The sequence below is a fragment of the Belonocnema kinseyi genome, chromosome 2 (assembly GCF_010883055.1).
Source record: "Belonocnema kinseyi isolate 2016_QV_RU_SX_M_011 chromosome 2, B_treatae_v1, whole genome shotgun sequence".
NCBI classification, from domain to species: domain Eukaryota; kingdom Metazoa; phylum Arthropoda; class Insecta; order Hymenoptera; family Cynipidae; genus Belonocnema; species Belonocnema kinseyi.
Genome location: NC_046658.1, coordinates 79,530,487 through 79,547,940, shown reverse-complemented (window position 1 = coordinate 79,547,940; position 17,454 = coordinate 79,530,487). Strand labels below are relative to the sequence as shown.

General features: G+C 28.7%; 1 protein-coding gene across 4 annotated transcripts in view; it reads right to left on the bottom strand.

The window, feature by feature from the left end:
• The window catches only part of LOC117167072, an 81,120-nt gene that overhangs the window by 24,745 nt on the left and 38,921 nt on the right, over positions 1 to 17,454 (bottom strand). For 2 of the 4 annotated variants that reach the window (XM_033351677.1, XM_033351676.1), the window contains 2 exons: positions 8,176 to 8,507; positions 1,177 to 1,287 (listed from right to left, as the gene is read on the bottom strand). In XM_033351677.1, coding sequence (XP_033207568.1) covers positions 1,177 to 1,287; positions 8,176 to 8,349 — 285 coding nt within the window. In that variant the 5' untranslated portion in view covers positions 8,350 to 8,507. Of the gene's footprint in view, positions 1 to 1,176; positions 1,288 to 8,175; positions 8,508 to 12,450; positions 12,520 to 14,736; positions 14,783 to 17,454 lie in introns of those variants that run through there. The other 2 variants (XM_033351678.1, XM_033351679.1) reach the window with 2 other exon arrangements.

Here is a 17,454-nt window from a genome sequence, read left to right as displayed (position 1 = left end):
TTGCACCCTAAACTTTAAATTGTATTGATAGGTTTCGCATAAATTAAAATGGCGACGTCCAATATGGCGGTTAAAAGACAAAAATTCTATGCTATTTTGATCACTTTTACGAATAATAAGACCTTTCATTAGATTTTCATGAAAATGCATATACGGGAGCTTATTGGGTCGCTAATCACGAATCTACCATCAGATTTTCCAATTTAAAGATGGCAGATTTAATATAGCGGAAAAAATATGAAATATTGTTAAATTCTTATAAAAGTTTGTATACAGGGCCGCCATATTGGATCCGTTGTCTTGAAATGGGAAAATCCGATGGCAGATTCGTAATCAGCGGTCCAAAAAAACCCGTATATGCATTTTCATAAATATCTAAAGAAAGGTCTTATTATTCGTAAAAGTGTTGATAATAGCATAGAGTTTTTTACTTTTAGCCGCTATATTGGATGTCGCTATTTTGATTTTCGCAAAACCTATCCATACAATTTCCGCAGATTTGAAGTGAAAATTGTGTTCCAAAACAAAGTTTGATTTAAAAAATTATATTTTTCTTATCAATAAATAATCACAAGTTTTTAGGATGCACATTTTCAAAATTTACATATTTTAAAATTTCATACAAAGTTACACCAGAAACGATCATTTTGGAATTTTTTGAAAAACTATTCCATAGTGAACAAAGCCGCTGACAAAAGCATTGCAGAAGGAGAAACTATTCCTTAATATATTCAATAAATAAGTACTCATTAAAAAGTTTGTTTTAAAAAAATATATCCTCCTACCCTACCAAATATTGATTGTTTGGGGGTAGTTTTTCAATGTTAAAGGATGGTTTTGGAAAATAGATGGAACTGCTCTTTCTGTGAAAGAAGATATTTGATGCAACAAATATTTTAATATGGTACTGGTAGCTTTATATAAAGCTGTGAGTACCATTGTCTAGGCATAGTGGTACTTCCAGCTTTACCAAGTTAAAAAAATCAATTTTTCAAATTATGAGAATGACAACTAGATAAGGGCCATTTTGCTTTTCCCCTACCATACGGAAATTTTTGTTTTTTTTCACGTCCTTAATTTATGAACACATACAATTTTTTGTGTGCGCACATGGACATTTGTCATGAAATTGTGATTTATTAATAAAATATTGATGTATGATCAATTTGTCTTTACCTTCGGATGGGGTGATAGTATTTGAGGCATATCCATTTCTTCTATTGTCGATCGCGATTTCAATCCATATCCAGTTCTGTGGCTTCTTTTACGATCGATATAACCCAATATCTGAATCAGAAGAAAATCATTATACAGTTTTATTATTAATTAAAGCAAAAATGTAATAAAATTAATATACAAAATGTAATACAGAAATGACATTCTAAGGATGTAGACTTTTTTAAGCCTTTATTTATTAGTTTTTGTAACTCCAAGCCTATTTTTTGATAATTTTTTTGTATTTACCAATTAATTAAACCAAGATTCCAGCGTGTAAGCGCCGAAAGACTACTTTTTTGATATTACTTTAAATTAGAAAGCTTCTAATAAATTGATCTAAATATAAAAGGTGCAAGGGAAAATTTGCATTAACGATTTTTTAAACGGAATAAATAACCAAATTTAAAAGGTCTAATTTAACAGAATTCGCAAAATAAAAGCCACTATACTTTTCAATTTGTAGATTTAATATACATATATATAATTCTGAAACAGAAGAAACTACATTTTCGAGTAAAGCGTAGAAAATTAAACATGTAATTATTAATTTAATCTATTAACGAACACATCAATAAATGTGTATTGCGAAAGAAAAATGAATTTCTCTTGTTAAATAAATTCTTTTCTTTTCTAATAATTCTTCTTCTTCGAAAAAATTTCTTAGGAATATTTGAATTATAAACGAATGCAATTCTAAAAAGTTGGCGCAGTCCAGGGAAAAGTCAGGGATTTAGAAAAAAATCTTGCAATGAATGGAAATTTCTATAAAGGGCTTTAAATAACGCTCAAAGATAATACATTTTTAATTAAAAATTTTGAACTTCAATCGTTTTATTCCGTTTATAAAATATTATATTTTTAAAAAGTTACGAGATTTAGATTAAAATCTTTAAATTATTTTTTTCAGTGATTATAAAAAATTTGCGAGGGAACATTTAGGGTATTTTAAAAGTTAAGTTTTGCGGGCCCCGAAATTTATTTGCCTTGTATTTCTATTTCCGTTTTTTTGCAACTACACCCTACTGAGAATTATTTTTTTATTAGAAATTTGTTTTATTTAATCAAAAATTCAAAAATTTTGCTTTGAAATAATATTAATCTTGTTTGGTTGCATTCAATTGCTTTTTATCTTAATTTGTAACAATTTGGGTTTGAAATATCTACTATTATATCATTTGTTGAGAATTTATCTTTTTTAAAATTTAAATTCAAATACTTTGCTGAAAGTTAAACCACTTTGTTTAAAAAATATTTCATATAAAATTATTAATTTGGGATAAAAATTTATCTCTCTGTAAAGGTGTTTTCCTCTTGCTTAAAAATTAATTTTTCTAACTAAAAATTTAACTATTCCAGTAAAGATTCATCATTTTAGTTAAAAATTCATCAATCTGATTGAAAGTCGAACTATTTTGTTAAAAATTCATCTTCCTAATTTAACATTCAACTACTCTGGTCAGTATTTACTTTTTTGGTTACATGTTTATCTCTTTGATTAAAAATTTAACTATTTCATGAAGAGTTCGTCTTTCTTTTTTTATGAAAAGTCATATCTTTGGGCTGAAAATTAATTTTTTTTTTTGGATATTCATCTGCTTTAAAAAAATGCATTCTTTTCTATATGGAGTTCAACAATTTAGATGATCTTTTTTCCTTGTTGCCAGAAAAATCTTTATTTGATAAAAATTCATCTTTTTGGCACGAAAATTCATAATTTCAGTTTGCCTCCATCCCTTTGGTTAGAAATTTTACCATTTTGTTGAAAATTCCCTTTTTATGTTTAGAAATCCATTTTTTGTACTGAAACTCTTTATGGTATTTTTTGGTAGAAAATACATCTTCTTGGTTAAAAATTCGAATTAATGGTTTTAAAATCCATGTTTTTCTGGTAGAAATGTAATCTCTTTTGTTTGAAGTATCAACTACAGTGAAACTCTTCAATAGCCCTCCCTTCTATAGCCCTTCCGAGAATTGACGCCGCGCCGCATGTTGGTGTAACAGGGCTGCGCGGGCTGCGCGGGATCTGCGGTTTACTGTATTACATTTTTCATGAGACTTCATCTTTTTGTTGACAATTCAACTTTACGAGTTAAAAACTAAACTGTCTTCTAATGAATTTATATTTATGGTTTGAAATTGAAACTATTTAATTGAAAAAGTTCAACTATTTGGTTGGAAATCCATCTTTTCGGCTTTGCAAGTCAACTGTTTTTTAAATTATCCTACATTTTAGCTTGAAAATTGAACTATTTTATTGAAAATGCAACTGTTTTTGGTTCAAGTGTAATCTTCTTGAAAAAGAAGAATCTTTTTTGGTTGAAAATTTCATTTTATTTTGTTGAAAAATCTTCTGCTTTGTTATAAATTTGACTGTTTGTAGTTTAAGTTTAATCTTTTTTTTGTTTTGAAAATCCGACTATTTGTTTCAAAATTTATTCTTGCAGTTTGAGAATTTAAGTTTTTTGGTCGCATTTTTAACTGCTCACTTAAAATTCTTCCATTCGGATTGAAAATTCATCTATTATGATAGAAAAATAATATATTTTGGTTTAAAAAATTCAATTAAACTTTTTAAATTTTAAAATGAAAAGGTTTTATTCTATTTATGAAAGATTCCATGTCAAAAATGTGACAAGACTTAAATTATCTTTTTTGAATAGGAATGGTCACGGAAAAATAAAAATTTTCAGGGGAAAATTATGTTAAAGTGAGAACATTTTTAAAATGAAGTTTTAAGGGCCAGCCTATTTTATGAATTATTGTATGCTTACATATTTTGTCAGAACTTTAAATTTGTTAAAACCAAATGTGTTTTTGCGGGTACAGGGAGAGCAAAGTCTGAAAGTTTCATTTATAAATAGAGATGAAAAGACTGCCATCTCAATGCGGTGAAAGAGTGGTTGTATAGTGAAGTTGTAAGATAAATCAATGTAAATTGTGGTAGGCATCTTTGCACGTTTGAATTAAATCAGGCTGAATAGCGTTGGATGGGGTTGAATGAGGAGATTGGCAGGCAAACACATAGCCAAAGGACCACATTATAAAAATGAAAACCCCTAGTTTTGCTAAAATTTTACACCACCCGGCCAATAAAACGATCACCAGCAACATGAAAGACAGAAAACAAAAAAAAAACTAGTTTTATTACAAAAAGACTGTGTTCCATTTTAAAGCCCAGCTTTTGATGGAAATTTGATAGCCTATCAGATACTATGTGTGGCCAGAGTATCGGGTATACACTTTTAATCAATAAATCGTCCAAAAAATTAAAACACCTTCTATTGGAATATGGATTTTTCAATCTAATTAAGTGTAGCCATTAATGATGATACTAACAAGCCATTTGCATTGAAATTTCAATTATTTCATTCAAAGATTTAACAAACTTTTAAGCAATACAAATTACTGTACCAAGTACTAAATGAAAATTATGTTCCTTATTATACAATTTATATTAGCCGTATTTTGTTTTATTTGTATGAGGACATACAATCTTGCAATTGTTTAATTTTTAACGAATTAGGTTTGAATTAATTAATTTTGAACCGCGATAATTTGAGTGATTTTTTACAGTATTCACATTTTTTTACTAAAAAATCTATATAATCAATCAGAATGTCACTTGATATCACATAATATGATACTTATGAATAATATATTTTTCATCTTTGAACTTCTCTAAATTCAAATTGATATTTTAATTTTGATTTTTATTGCGCGATTCTAAAAAAGTTCGATTGTTGATGCCTTGAAACTAAAGTTTTCTTTTTCTTCAAGACCTTAAATTCTAAAATATTTAGTTTTGTATTTTCCTAATTTTTAAAGAATTACAATTTTTAATTTCACAATGGAGTAGTTTTGAATTCAAATATTAAAAATGCCAAGAAAATTTCACTATCAAATTGCTCAAAATTTTAAATGAGATTTAATTATTCTAAATTTTTTGGTTTCAATTTTTATGAGTAAAAAATTTTCTGTCTTTTTTCTATTTCTTCAAAATTGTAGAATATAGTTTTATACTTGAATTTTAAATCTAACCTGTTTTTTTAACAATATATACAAATTATAACAAAGTTTCACGATTTTCGAGACCTTCATGATTACTGGGACCTACAAGCAATATTGATTTTAACTTTATTTTTAATTTTTAATTTAAAACGTAATGCCTTAAAATTGCCGATTTTTAGTTGAAGATTTAAACAAATGAATCTTAAAAAGATATTTGACTGGAAAATTTCAAGATGAGTAGACAATTATTCATATGAAATGTTTCACATTGAATATTACTGTTTATTTTGAACTTTTTCTTACCATAATTTAATTTTTAAGTTTCATAATTGTAAAATTTTTCATTTTGAATAGTAAAAATGATAGTGAATTTATTTTTTCACCTTAGAAAAATTTGCCTAATAAATTTTAATGTTAAATTATAATTTTTTGTACGTATTATCAATCTAAAATTCTAGAATTTCAGAAGCTTTGACTCTGAAACATTTAATTTAGTTTTCCAATTTCAAATTGTCGAATTTTAATCACTTTGAATTGAAAATGATTTAAATTTAAAAGTTTTCAATTTTGAACGTTTTTTAATTAGAAATAATGTAATTTCAATTCCTATGAATTCAAAATTGTTGCCTGTTGAAAATACTAATCAAGAAAACGTAGTTTGGCAGAGATTAATAAGAAAAATAAGGGAACTGAAGAAAACAGAGCTGATGATAGAGATCTGATGGAAGAGGAAAAAATTGAAACATATGCCTAAAATGATGATAGAGGTAACAGTGACATATGAAAAAAATGCAGGGGAAGAGGGCGAGGAAATAAAAAGACATTAGGCGGGATATGAGCAAGTCAGGAAAAACAGGGAAAATTTTTTTAAACTTTTTTTTCAGGTTAAAACTAAATAAACGTGGCTCGATGAAGAAGGACGGGAAAGATTAAGTAGAAAGTTATAAAAAGGTTATAAGTGGGATGTTCATAATGTAAAAAGGGAGAATAAAAAATGCAGTACAACTGGAGGAATAGCGATGGGAGAAAGGAACAAATCTATTACATGTAATGAGAAGATAGAGGTAAAAGAACACAGAAAAGATGAATATTATAAGAGATAAAGATGAGAGGAGAGTGGAGATAAGGAGAGATGAGAGAACTGGTGGAAGAAAATAAAAAAGATTTTGGGCTTATAATAGAAGGAGATTTCATAGCGAGAAGCGGAGATAGAAGTGATAAAAGAATTAGGAAAAAGATGATTTAAAAAAATTGGAGAAGGAAAATATGGCTAAGAGGGCATGGCAGTTTGAGATGAAGCCAAGGGAGGAAAAGTGAAGGGACTTAGCGAAAAAGTGTTTAAAAGATAAGTAAGGAGGGACTCATTTAATGCTAGAGATATAGAATAAGAGAATGGAGTAAGCTATGAATAATTGGAAAGACGTGACAGGGCAAGAAATTTAATAGAAACATGGAGGATGGTTAAGGAATCACAATATAATAAATGGTATAGGATAAGAAAAAAGAAAGGAATACCAAAGTATTTAGAAAAGGGTTGAGAAGAGAAAAGATGAACTAGAATATCAAGATCTATGTTGGGAAATGAGGTAAGGGAAGGGATGTATTGGCAAAGGAAGGAGAATAGAAAGTGCAGAATCTATGAATAGGATGAGGAAATATTGGAATATTTATAGGAAGAATGTTGGAGAAAAATGGAAGATAAAGGAAACTAGAAAGAGAATGTGGTTCGGAGGATGGATTGGGCGAGGATTGGATGAAGGAGTTGGATAGGGTTAGAGAAACGAAGAGAAATGAAAGAAAAAGGAAAAGGAAGTCGCTTAGATCAGCTTCAACTCGTTTCTAATGAAATTGTTCTATTTGCAACATTTTAAATTTGGGGAACTGCTGATTTTAATTTTCATCGATTTCAAACACTTTCAATCACAAATTATTATTCAACTTTGAACGCTTTTATTTATAAATGATAAAAGTTTATCTCCTTTTTATTCCATTCGAAATACTGTATTTTTTTAAATTTTACCTAATCTAGAACTGTTTAATTTGGATCGTTTTCAATTTAAAATCGTGCAATAAATATATTATTCATTTCAAAGTTTATAATTCGAAATTATTATTTATTGTTTTAAATATTTTCAGCTAGTATATAATAATGATTATCCGAAATGGGATTAATTTTAAATTTTAAAATCAATCGGAACCTTTTTATCAGTAGACAAATCAGAATAAGATCTTAATCGCATATATCTTTTCATCATAAAGAATCGATTCTCCTCAATTGCATTTTAATACAACATTTTTCATCACTGGCTTTGTTCTATAAATATGCTTTATCTATTAATGATAACATCGAAAATTGACTTTTCTTCTTCCGGCTATGAACAAATATCATTTACTTTCATTTATTAATGCGTTTTTTATGTACTCTACTTATAATATATGTATGATAAAAAAACCTTTGCAGATGACAAGTTTACAGTCGATTAACTAGATTATTATTTTTGTAGGTGGGTAGATTAGTTTAATAACCATTGTGTGAAAAAATAGATAACGGAAATTGGACTTTGTACTGTTAAGGTCTTCCTGGTATTACAAATGAAAATAGTTCAGAGTTAAGAGAATAATATCTCCAATTATTGAATACTTATCAAGATTCTATAAAGACTATTGAGTTTTTAAAAATGATTTTTATTTGTATAATTCATTTTCTCAATTTATCGAAATTTTAAAATATTTGAATACATTTAAATATAGAAGTTTAAGGTAAAAAGTTTCGAAAACTTAATTTTTCACTGGAACAGGTGTAACAAAGCGAAAATGTATGATTTTGGATGAAAACTTACTTTCATCAAAAAAAGGACTTAGCACTGCTTAGCTTCTTCGGCTTCAGTTTTCATAAATAATAAATAGGAGAAAAGAAAAAAATCTCTTTTATCATTGAAAAATACTTACTTGACGAGTTTTTAACATCAGATAGATGCCCAAGTATTTTGCCCAGTACCACTTTCCAGGTTGTTTGTACACACCGAATATTGGATCTTCATTTTTGACAGGAATCAAGACAAAAGTAAAAATTCCAGCCAAGAAAAGAGTACCTATTGTGTACAAAAATTCTGTGACAACCATTTTTGATAATCCATTCGCGACTGATATGATTAGGCCGAAAGAGGTGCCAAATTTTGCAGGTGATTACTAGTGCAATTGTTTATCTCTTGACATTGATTGACTTATCAGTGTGACATCTGATAACCAGCTTAGTTTGAAGTATTTTCTGCAGATATGATCTGAAAAATGTTAAATGTATTTAATACGGTACATTTTTTACTATTACTACTAAACTGTTCAAATATTAGACTGAAATATCTGAGAAAATACCTATTAAGTACAACAAGTAAGTAGAACAGAATTCAAATGGCAATTTTTTATATTCCAGAGAATTTAATTTTTTTCGAAAGAATACAGTTGAATTTAAAAACAATACAGTGTACTCAATAGATTTAGAATTAAATTGAATTTGAACTTGATAAATAGTTCTGCTGCAAGCAAGGCAGATTTAATCAAATACAATTTTGGATGAGTTTGACGTTCTTTAATTAAATTACAGTAGATATTCAGGTTTTGTTGTAGATCAAGAATTGGTCCATGCCTGTGGTCCATGTCTGTGCTAAGTTTCTAGAATGTTTTGGAGGGTGTTATAAAAAGTTACTGCGCCTTTTCGAGAAACAAATTTTGCATAAACTCTCACCCTCATATCGAATTATAACTTTACATCTGCATTGTTTGCGCAATTAATAAATATGAAAAGAAATCTTTTAATCAAATGTGCTATCTATAAGAAAGCAGCAAATCATCTTTATTTCTCTCGTAGCTAAAATAATTGAGACAATTAATAACCTGAAAGTTATTTACGCAAAATTTGTTTCTCACGATTGCGCAATATTATTTTACGACGTGTCATCCAGAACATTTTAGAAACTTAGCACAGACACGAATCACTTTAGCTCTAGAATATTTTTGATGTCAGTAAGTCGTTGTACTTTATTGTAATTTATTGAAATCTTATTGTGCAAATAGATTTCCATTAGGGCTTCTTCAAGAAAACTAAAAGCGTTTCGAATTTTTTTTAAATTGCGTGCCCTGCTCTTGCTGACTTGTTTTTGAAAAATTCACTAAGTAACAAACAATACTTGAAAAATTATAAATAAAAATGAAAAAGATTTTTCTTTAAAAAATATTATTCACTAAGTTCCAAACTTCGATTAAAAAGTAGAAACCTGATTAGAAAAAATCTTATTTCGATGAAAACTGTTGAAATGAGATAGAGATATATTTTTTGTTTTTATACTGAAAATCTGTTGTTTTTTTACGTCAGACACTCTTTACTCATAATATTTCAACAAAATGTTGTTCAGTTATGCCGAATATTGTTTTACATGTTTCTGTCAACAGTTTTTAGATTTTTTTTGCGAATTCTGATCAATTCAAAAGATCTACTCCAAAAGAGGCCTAATCTTGCATAGCTTTCCCTATGAGTAAAGTAACTTTTTCCGTTATTTGAACATTCCGAAATCAAAGAGGGAAAAAAACTACTTGACGAATTACCGAATTTATTCCCAAGTAGCGGATATGAGAAAAAATAAGTAATATGTAATTAAAAACATACTTTTTTTATAAATACTATAGCACTTTTTCTAGAAGTGTTAACAATAATTCAGAAATAATTCTCAGAAGGGAAATAATTTTCTTAACGGGCATCTTAAGAATTTCCGAAATTTAAATCAATAGAAAACAAAGTGAAGGACAGTGAAAGTGAAAGTGAAAGACAGTTATTTTAAATATTTAACTGTTAATTTACAGTGAGCTATTATAAATCAAATATTAGAAACTAGACCATTTGAAACTCATTTAGTAATTCAAAAAGACTTAAAATAAAAAAAAAATTATAATTTAAAAGGTGTTCAGTTTAAAAAATGTTACTATTTAATTTTAAATGTTTCTAACTTAAAATTGCTCAAAATATCATTTTGAAAATCTAATTTTTTTAAATTTATTTCTCAGTTTAGAAGATTGATAATGATAATGATTTTTACGAGCCGAGAAAAACTGTGAAATGACCGAGAATTGCTTGTCGTGATTAAAACAACCAGCCTGTACTTTACAAAAATGTTAAATGGACAAATTCAAAGTTTGAATAGCGATTTTAAAGTATTTTTAAATTGCTCAATTTCGAAATTTTCCATAATAATTGAAGCATTAAATGTTTCAATTTTAAACGTTAAAATTTGAGAATATCTAAATATAAAAATTTCAATGTTAAGCTATTGGCCTTGGAATGTTTTTAATTCAGAATTAACAATTTTACACATTTTCTCATTTAAAAAAACTATATTTGTGTTGAATATTAGGAAATTTAGTTTACAGCTTATTATAAAATTCTTTATTAATTTACTCAAAATCCAATATAATATATAGTTTTCAAAATATTTTTAATTTTAAAAAGTTCTTTAAGATTTGACAACTTTGATTGGAAACTTATCCAAATACTCAATTTAAGAGTCCGTAGAAGAATTGTACTTCTACTTTCTGAACGGTATAAGACATGTAATAAAATAATAAATAAAACAGTAAAAGATTAATGAGAGCGTAGTGACTAAGCCGGCAGTGCGCGAGTAATCATTCGCCTGCTTTGCGTAATATTATGTATTATAATTGAAAATTTTTTACACGGTCCTGAATTTTTACGTTTGGATTGCTTGGATTTAAGAGCAAGGCCATTTCAAGCCATGTCCAAGATTGTTCTTTAATATAGATTCCAATGTAATTATTTTATTAGTGAAACATTTGCCGATAATAATATAAAATAAAAATATAAAAATAAATAATAAAAATTCGTTCAGAAAAAATATAAATTGTCTTGAATTATTTTAAAGTAGATACTTCACTATCCTATATTTGTAATAAAGAATTACAATAACTTTTACCGCCTCAACGGCTCGGATTATAGCGCGCCAGGCTTCCGTACAGTAGGACTGGAGTTCAATTCCTGAACCGGTACCAATTAGAATTTTTTTATGTTCTTTTACCGGGACTTTGGTGCTTCGGAACCCACCTTAAGCCGTAGGTGCCATCGGAAGAGGCTGGTTACGTTCCAAAGATTAAAGAGACTTGTTAATGGATTATCAAAAATAGTCGATTTTGAGAAGACGCAAAAATGAGTAAGAGATTTCCGTGCGTTGAGGCCTCAATGGAGGACTCTCACTCGGTGGTCGCTGGTCGACTTCGAGTAATGAACACACACACACACATATATACAATTTTATAACACAACAGGACAGTGTGTCGAATCTGTGCATCTAACTGATGACTTCGGAGGGATACCTCCGTCCATCCTATCCTAGCCGTATTGCTAGAGAGGCTGCTAAATTGCAGATTGGGTGAGGATCACTTTGCCGTGAAAAGAGGTCCTCGTCATTTACTGCGCAATGTGGTACGCCTGGCATCGGAGAAGTGTGTTTTCAGAACGATGGAAACAACTAAATCCACCGAGATCTAAATACTCGGTTAAGGTGGCCGGATTCGGAGTACTACCTTGGAAATAAATACGGGTGTGGTAAAACAGGCTTTAAGCTGGAGCGCCAGGGGGGGGGGGTCCTCGCGGGCTCCACGCCCACATTAAAACTAACTAAATAACATTTCGGTAATTATTTCGGAACATTTCGAGTTGTTCTACACAGGACAGTTCTTTATCATTCACCGAATTTTGCTCATGTCCGCCACTTCGGAAGAAATTCTGTTATTTATGAAGAACAAATCATTTTCAAAAATGAGGATTTTTGTATAATGTATATGGAAACTTAGTAACTTTAATACGGATTTACAGAGTTTTTGGTGAACAGAGCGGATATGCTTTATTTGAAGATATTTATACATAAAAAGCCATTTTACGTTACTATTTAATCCACTTGGTGAATGTCAAATTAGCGACTATGAAAGAGTATCGGAAAACCTAAATAGCACTCTACCATAAAAAAGAATCAAACTTGCTGAGACTTTACAAGTACAAGGAATTGTGATTTTTGGGTCATTTATCTGGAATACTGAGATAATCCTCCCGATGTACGAATCAGACTCATCCCGAAGGATCGATATTAAGGGGATCCGGGGGGTAACCAAACGATACGGAAGAGACGTGAAATTGCAGTCAAGATAAAAGTCCAGCGTTCGTACCTTCAGTCAATTGACAAAATTACGTAATTTTGTTAGATATATCTGGTATTGAGAAAGGTTCCGGTTTATCCAGCAGTAAAGTTGAGCAAATTCTGAGTACAGAAGTATAGAATTCAGTTGAGAATTTAATCCAATATATTATACTAACGTTATATACAAAAAAATATTAACACTAATAATCATTTATGATGAAATAGCAATAAAATTAGACTTCGTTACGCAGTTAAATCTGCGGAAATCGTATCATATTCCGCTAAAAAAGTTCCAGTGTATTAACTAACGTTACTATATTAACTTATTTTCTTTTGCGCAGTTGAGAAATAATTAATACTTGAGTTGCAAATAATTTGAAATTATTTCCCATGATTAAAAGCTATGCACTACGCGTACTTATTAGATATTTCTTATTTTTATTTCCTAATTCTCAAATTTGAATGTATGCTTCAATTTACATTAATATAAAATATAATTAATAATCATAAATGAAAGTAAATATAAAAATAACTACATTTACCTTCACAGAATGTAAATTTGAATTTGAATTTGAATTTTAATCGGCTTTTAGTAATCTATAACTTTTATTCAAATATAAAACATTATTTTAAAGTCAAGTTTTCAATTATAAATCTTCCATTTTTTCATTTTAATTTTTAATCGTAAAACTTAAGGCTTGCATTATTTTTAATTGCCAATTGTCAAAGTTAAAAAGTCTTTCATTTTAAAGATTTAAAACATCAAAGTTTTATAATTTTGAAGAGTTAGAAAAAAACTTGCCTAATTTTTAGTTTTTAATCATCAAAATTAAAACAACTTTAAGTAGAAACAGAATTTTATAAAATGTCAAACTGAGGTATACTAATAAACTGTCAGATTGGGTGATAGAAAAAAAATCAAAAGACTCAAGCACGCGATAAGTGAGAGGAAACATAGGAAATTCAATGCAGGGTGAACAGGATGACTTGATCGGAAAATCAGGACATTATCCTACCTCTCATCCCCTTCAATCTCTAATTTTTCCCACACCTAATACAATTCAACCGACCGCTTTAAATAATTCTTTCAGGTTACATTTTCAACCAAAGAAATCAATATTCAACCAAAAAGATCAATTTTTATTCAATACGAATTATTGTATACCGAAAAAGATAATTTTTTAACAAGATGTATTAATTTTCAGCTAAATAGTTCATTTTTTTACTAAAGAAATGAATTTTGAATTAAAATGAGGAATCTTTTAACAAGAAAAAGACATTTTTAACCAAGAAAATTAATTTCCTACCAAAGAAGAAGAACTTGCAATAAAATACATGAATTTTCAAGTAAAAGGATCAATTTGCAACCCAAATTAAAATAGTTAAATTTTTGGTTAAAGAAAATAACGGTGACACAGAGTAAATATATAAATTGATTTGTATGAGTTTAAGCTTAAAGGACTACACTTTATAAAACATAACCTAACTTTTAGTTTTATTCTTTTCTAATTTTTTTATAGGGACAACTAGCAGATTTTATAATCTTTGGCTAGCTTAAAAAGAGTAACATTTAAAAAATACATAATTTTCGGAACGACTAGCCAAATGGTGAAAATAGGCTAGTCATCCCTAATTTCGGGACGATGAGACACTTCGGATAAGAAATCAGAAAATCATAACAGTGGTAAGAAATCGGGGCATGTCCTGTTAAATCAAGATGTCTCGTCACCCTACACTGTAAGAAAATTTTTGTAAATATCCACTGCGTTTTTGCAATTGTACCAAAACCTGTAAAATAACTGCGTTCAAAATAGTGAACTTCCAACTAGAAAAGTAAGAAACACCACTTTCAATATAGGGTTTTTACAAAATTTTTGGACTTCACGTTTTTGAAAATAGGAAATAATTTTACTGAATTATTTCCTACTTTCAGAAAGGTACTTTCCCAAAATTTTGTAAAAGAACTACATTTAATGTGGTGTTTTTACTTCTACAGTTGGAAGTTCACTATTTTGAACGCAGTTATTTTACAGGTTTTGGTACAATTACAAAAACGCAGTGGATATTTACAGAATATTTCTTTTACAGTGTATTCAATATAGAGACAGTGAAATAATGTATTTGAAGATAATTATAAGTAACTCATTTCTCATCAGTTTTTTATCTTATATGAATTTTCATTGTCCACGTTCAGCTGTCATTCTTATTTAATATTGTTCAAAAATTCATTTTTGCAAATTGCATCTTATCTGCGATTCGAGCTGCGATTAGTCACAGGAAATTGGACAACATAGATCCTAAACGTAATTAAGACCTGAGTAAGGGGAGATGAGCAGCCGATGATTAGATCAAAGGATAATATCCGTTCTATCGTTTACGGCCTCCCTTCGCGGTAACACTTTAGTATCCGTTTTAGTAACTGGATAATTTTCACTGGAGTCGATATGAAGCCTATTACATGGAAAAACTTCGGTAAATCTGATTCGATTACTCCACGACTGATAAGATAAGAAAAAGTGAGTTGCAAATTTACTTCCATAATAACTTTATCGGGGTTTCAGTAAAAGTTCCAACATAAATCAATTTATTCTTGCTTCTTGAAATTGCCTTCTCAATTATGTCAGAAATTATTCTGCTATGCAGCTTTATGTAATTTAATTCGATTTTTGTTCCGTAAATAAAAAAATTGATCTTATTCTCAGAGATGCTAATATAAAAAAAATCATTGAATTTGTAGAACAAAATAGATTCGGCAGAAATTCTGCACCAGAAATTCTTCGTAAAAGAAAGCTAATATAAGTTCCGTTCGCGATGAAAGTTTTTCGTATATGGCATTTCTCAAAATTGTTATCGTTTAAATTTTATCTTTATTGAAAAAAGAACAAATGTATTTTTAACGATTGTTTTTGTGTCATGATCATCACATTGAAATTTAAATTAATGAAATAATTAAAAACAAGTTTGATACGTAATTTTTGAATTTTAAAAACACATATTTTGTTAAATAGTTTAATTTGTTATTTTATGTATACGGAATTTTAGCTACATTTAAATTATATTCAAAAAGCAATAATAATACCTGCTTCATTTTCGATATTTGATGGCAGATTTTATGTTGAAGGAAATCACGTAACCACGTTCTCTCTAACTAAACTTTTATTGTATGAAGACCCCTGATTGTGAGTATAATGATTTAAATAAATATTATGAAATGAATACAATAGAGATGAATTGATTTAAATAAAAAGATTTCATTGAATAGATTTAAATTCGGTAATATCTTACTGCTTCAGAGGGGTAACTCCCCGTGTGGGGCGGGAAGGCAACCCTCTGACTGTTCACAGAAATAATTTTCGGGAAATCCCCTATCCCTTTCCAATGTCTCGTGGGTGGGAGGCGGGAGGGCACCCCGTGACTGTTCACAGAAATAACGTTTTCCAAAGATTTTTAGTTTGGGAAACAACCTAACAAGATGGTCGATATTGAGGATCGAACACTAGCATTAAAGACACTAGAAAAAAATTAATTTTTTAATATCTTCTTCCCGCAGTCTAGGCTCTATCCTTAAGATATGCTGTTTAAAAAAGCCTGTATAGAAAAATGGTCGGTACCGGTAATTTTTTTTACCGGTAACGACCATTTTTTTACGGGTACCGGTTTTGTATACACAACCAACTTTTATATCAGATTGTTCAATTTTCAAGCCGAAAAGACCAAAATTTCAGTTTAAACGTTTTATTGTTAAATACAAGAACAAGATTTAAGAGAGTTTTTAATTTTGAAACAAACAGATTGATTTTTAACTAAAATTATGAATCTTCTACTAAAAACAAAAATGAATTTTTCCAAAAATTAGTTCAAACTTCAAAAAAGGAGTTGCATTTTTAGCCTAAGACAAATGGATCTTTATCAGAATATTCAATAGTTGTTATTTCAAATACAAATGATGTAATTTAACCAAAAAAGGCAAAGTCTCAACATAATACTTGTATCGTCAATTAAAACATATTAATTTTAAAACATACAGTTATATTATAACCAAAACATTGATTTTGCGCCAAAAAGAAGGATTTAAAACAATATACATCTTTTCATAACCAAATATTTCAATTTTCAGAAAAATGACATTTTTAATAAAAAAAATGAGTAGTTACATTTTCGGGCAAAAAACTAATTTTATTTATAACCAAAAAAAATGAATTTTCAATAAAATGGTTCAATTTAAAAAAAAAGAGTTTTTAACTAAAATGATTAAATTTTAAATAAAAAAATTAATTTTTAACAAAGTAATTCAGTTTTCGACGTAATGCTTAACAATTTTTTACCAACGTGATAAATTTTCGAACTGAAAATACGAATTTTCTATAAAAACATTTCAACAAAAAAGATGCGTTTTTAACAATCAAAAAAATGAAATTTCTACGAAGAGGGATGAAATTTTTAACCAAAATTATGACTTTTTAGTTAATTTGTTGAGTTCTTAGCGCAATAATGAAATTTTAAAGCAAGTAAAAAATGTTCAACCATAAACGATGATTTCTTAACCAAAAATGTAATAGTAGACTTCTGAAACAAAATTGTACTTTGTAAAACTAAATATTTATTGTTTTAAACGCATTTTAATTTCTAACTCTAATTTCATTAACGTTTCACATTTATTTAATGACCAAAGTTTTTACTTTATATAGATTGTATTGACAAAAACTGTTTAAAATAAAATCTTTTAACTTTTATTTTGTATTAATTCGAAAACTTAAAAATATCTTAGGCACACACAAATTTTGCCTCCCCCTTCGCCCCAATGTAAAACAACATGGAAAAGTTGATAATATACCTTCTCCCTCGACCCAACACAATTTATGTGATTTATGCATGGCCCCTACATGACATTACGATGGCATTAGTAATTACCTAAATTTTCAAATCTACGTTTTTGACATACGAGGGTGGATTGATAAGTTTCCGGCCTGACCAAGAGATGGCGCCACTAGGCCTACCTTGAGGTGGCGTTCTATAGTACCATCCTTAGATA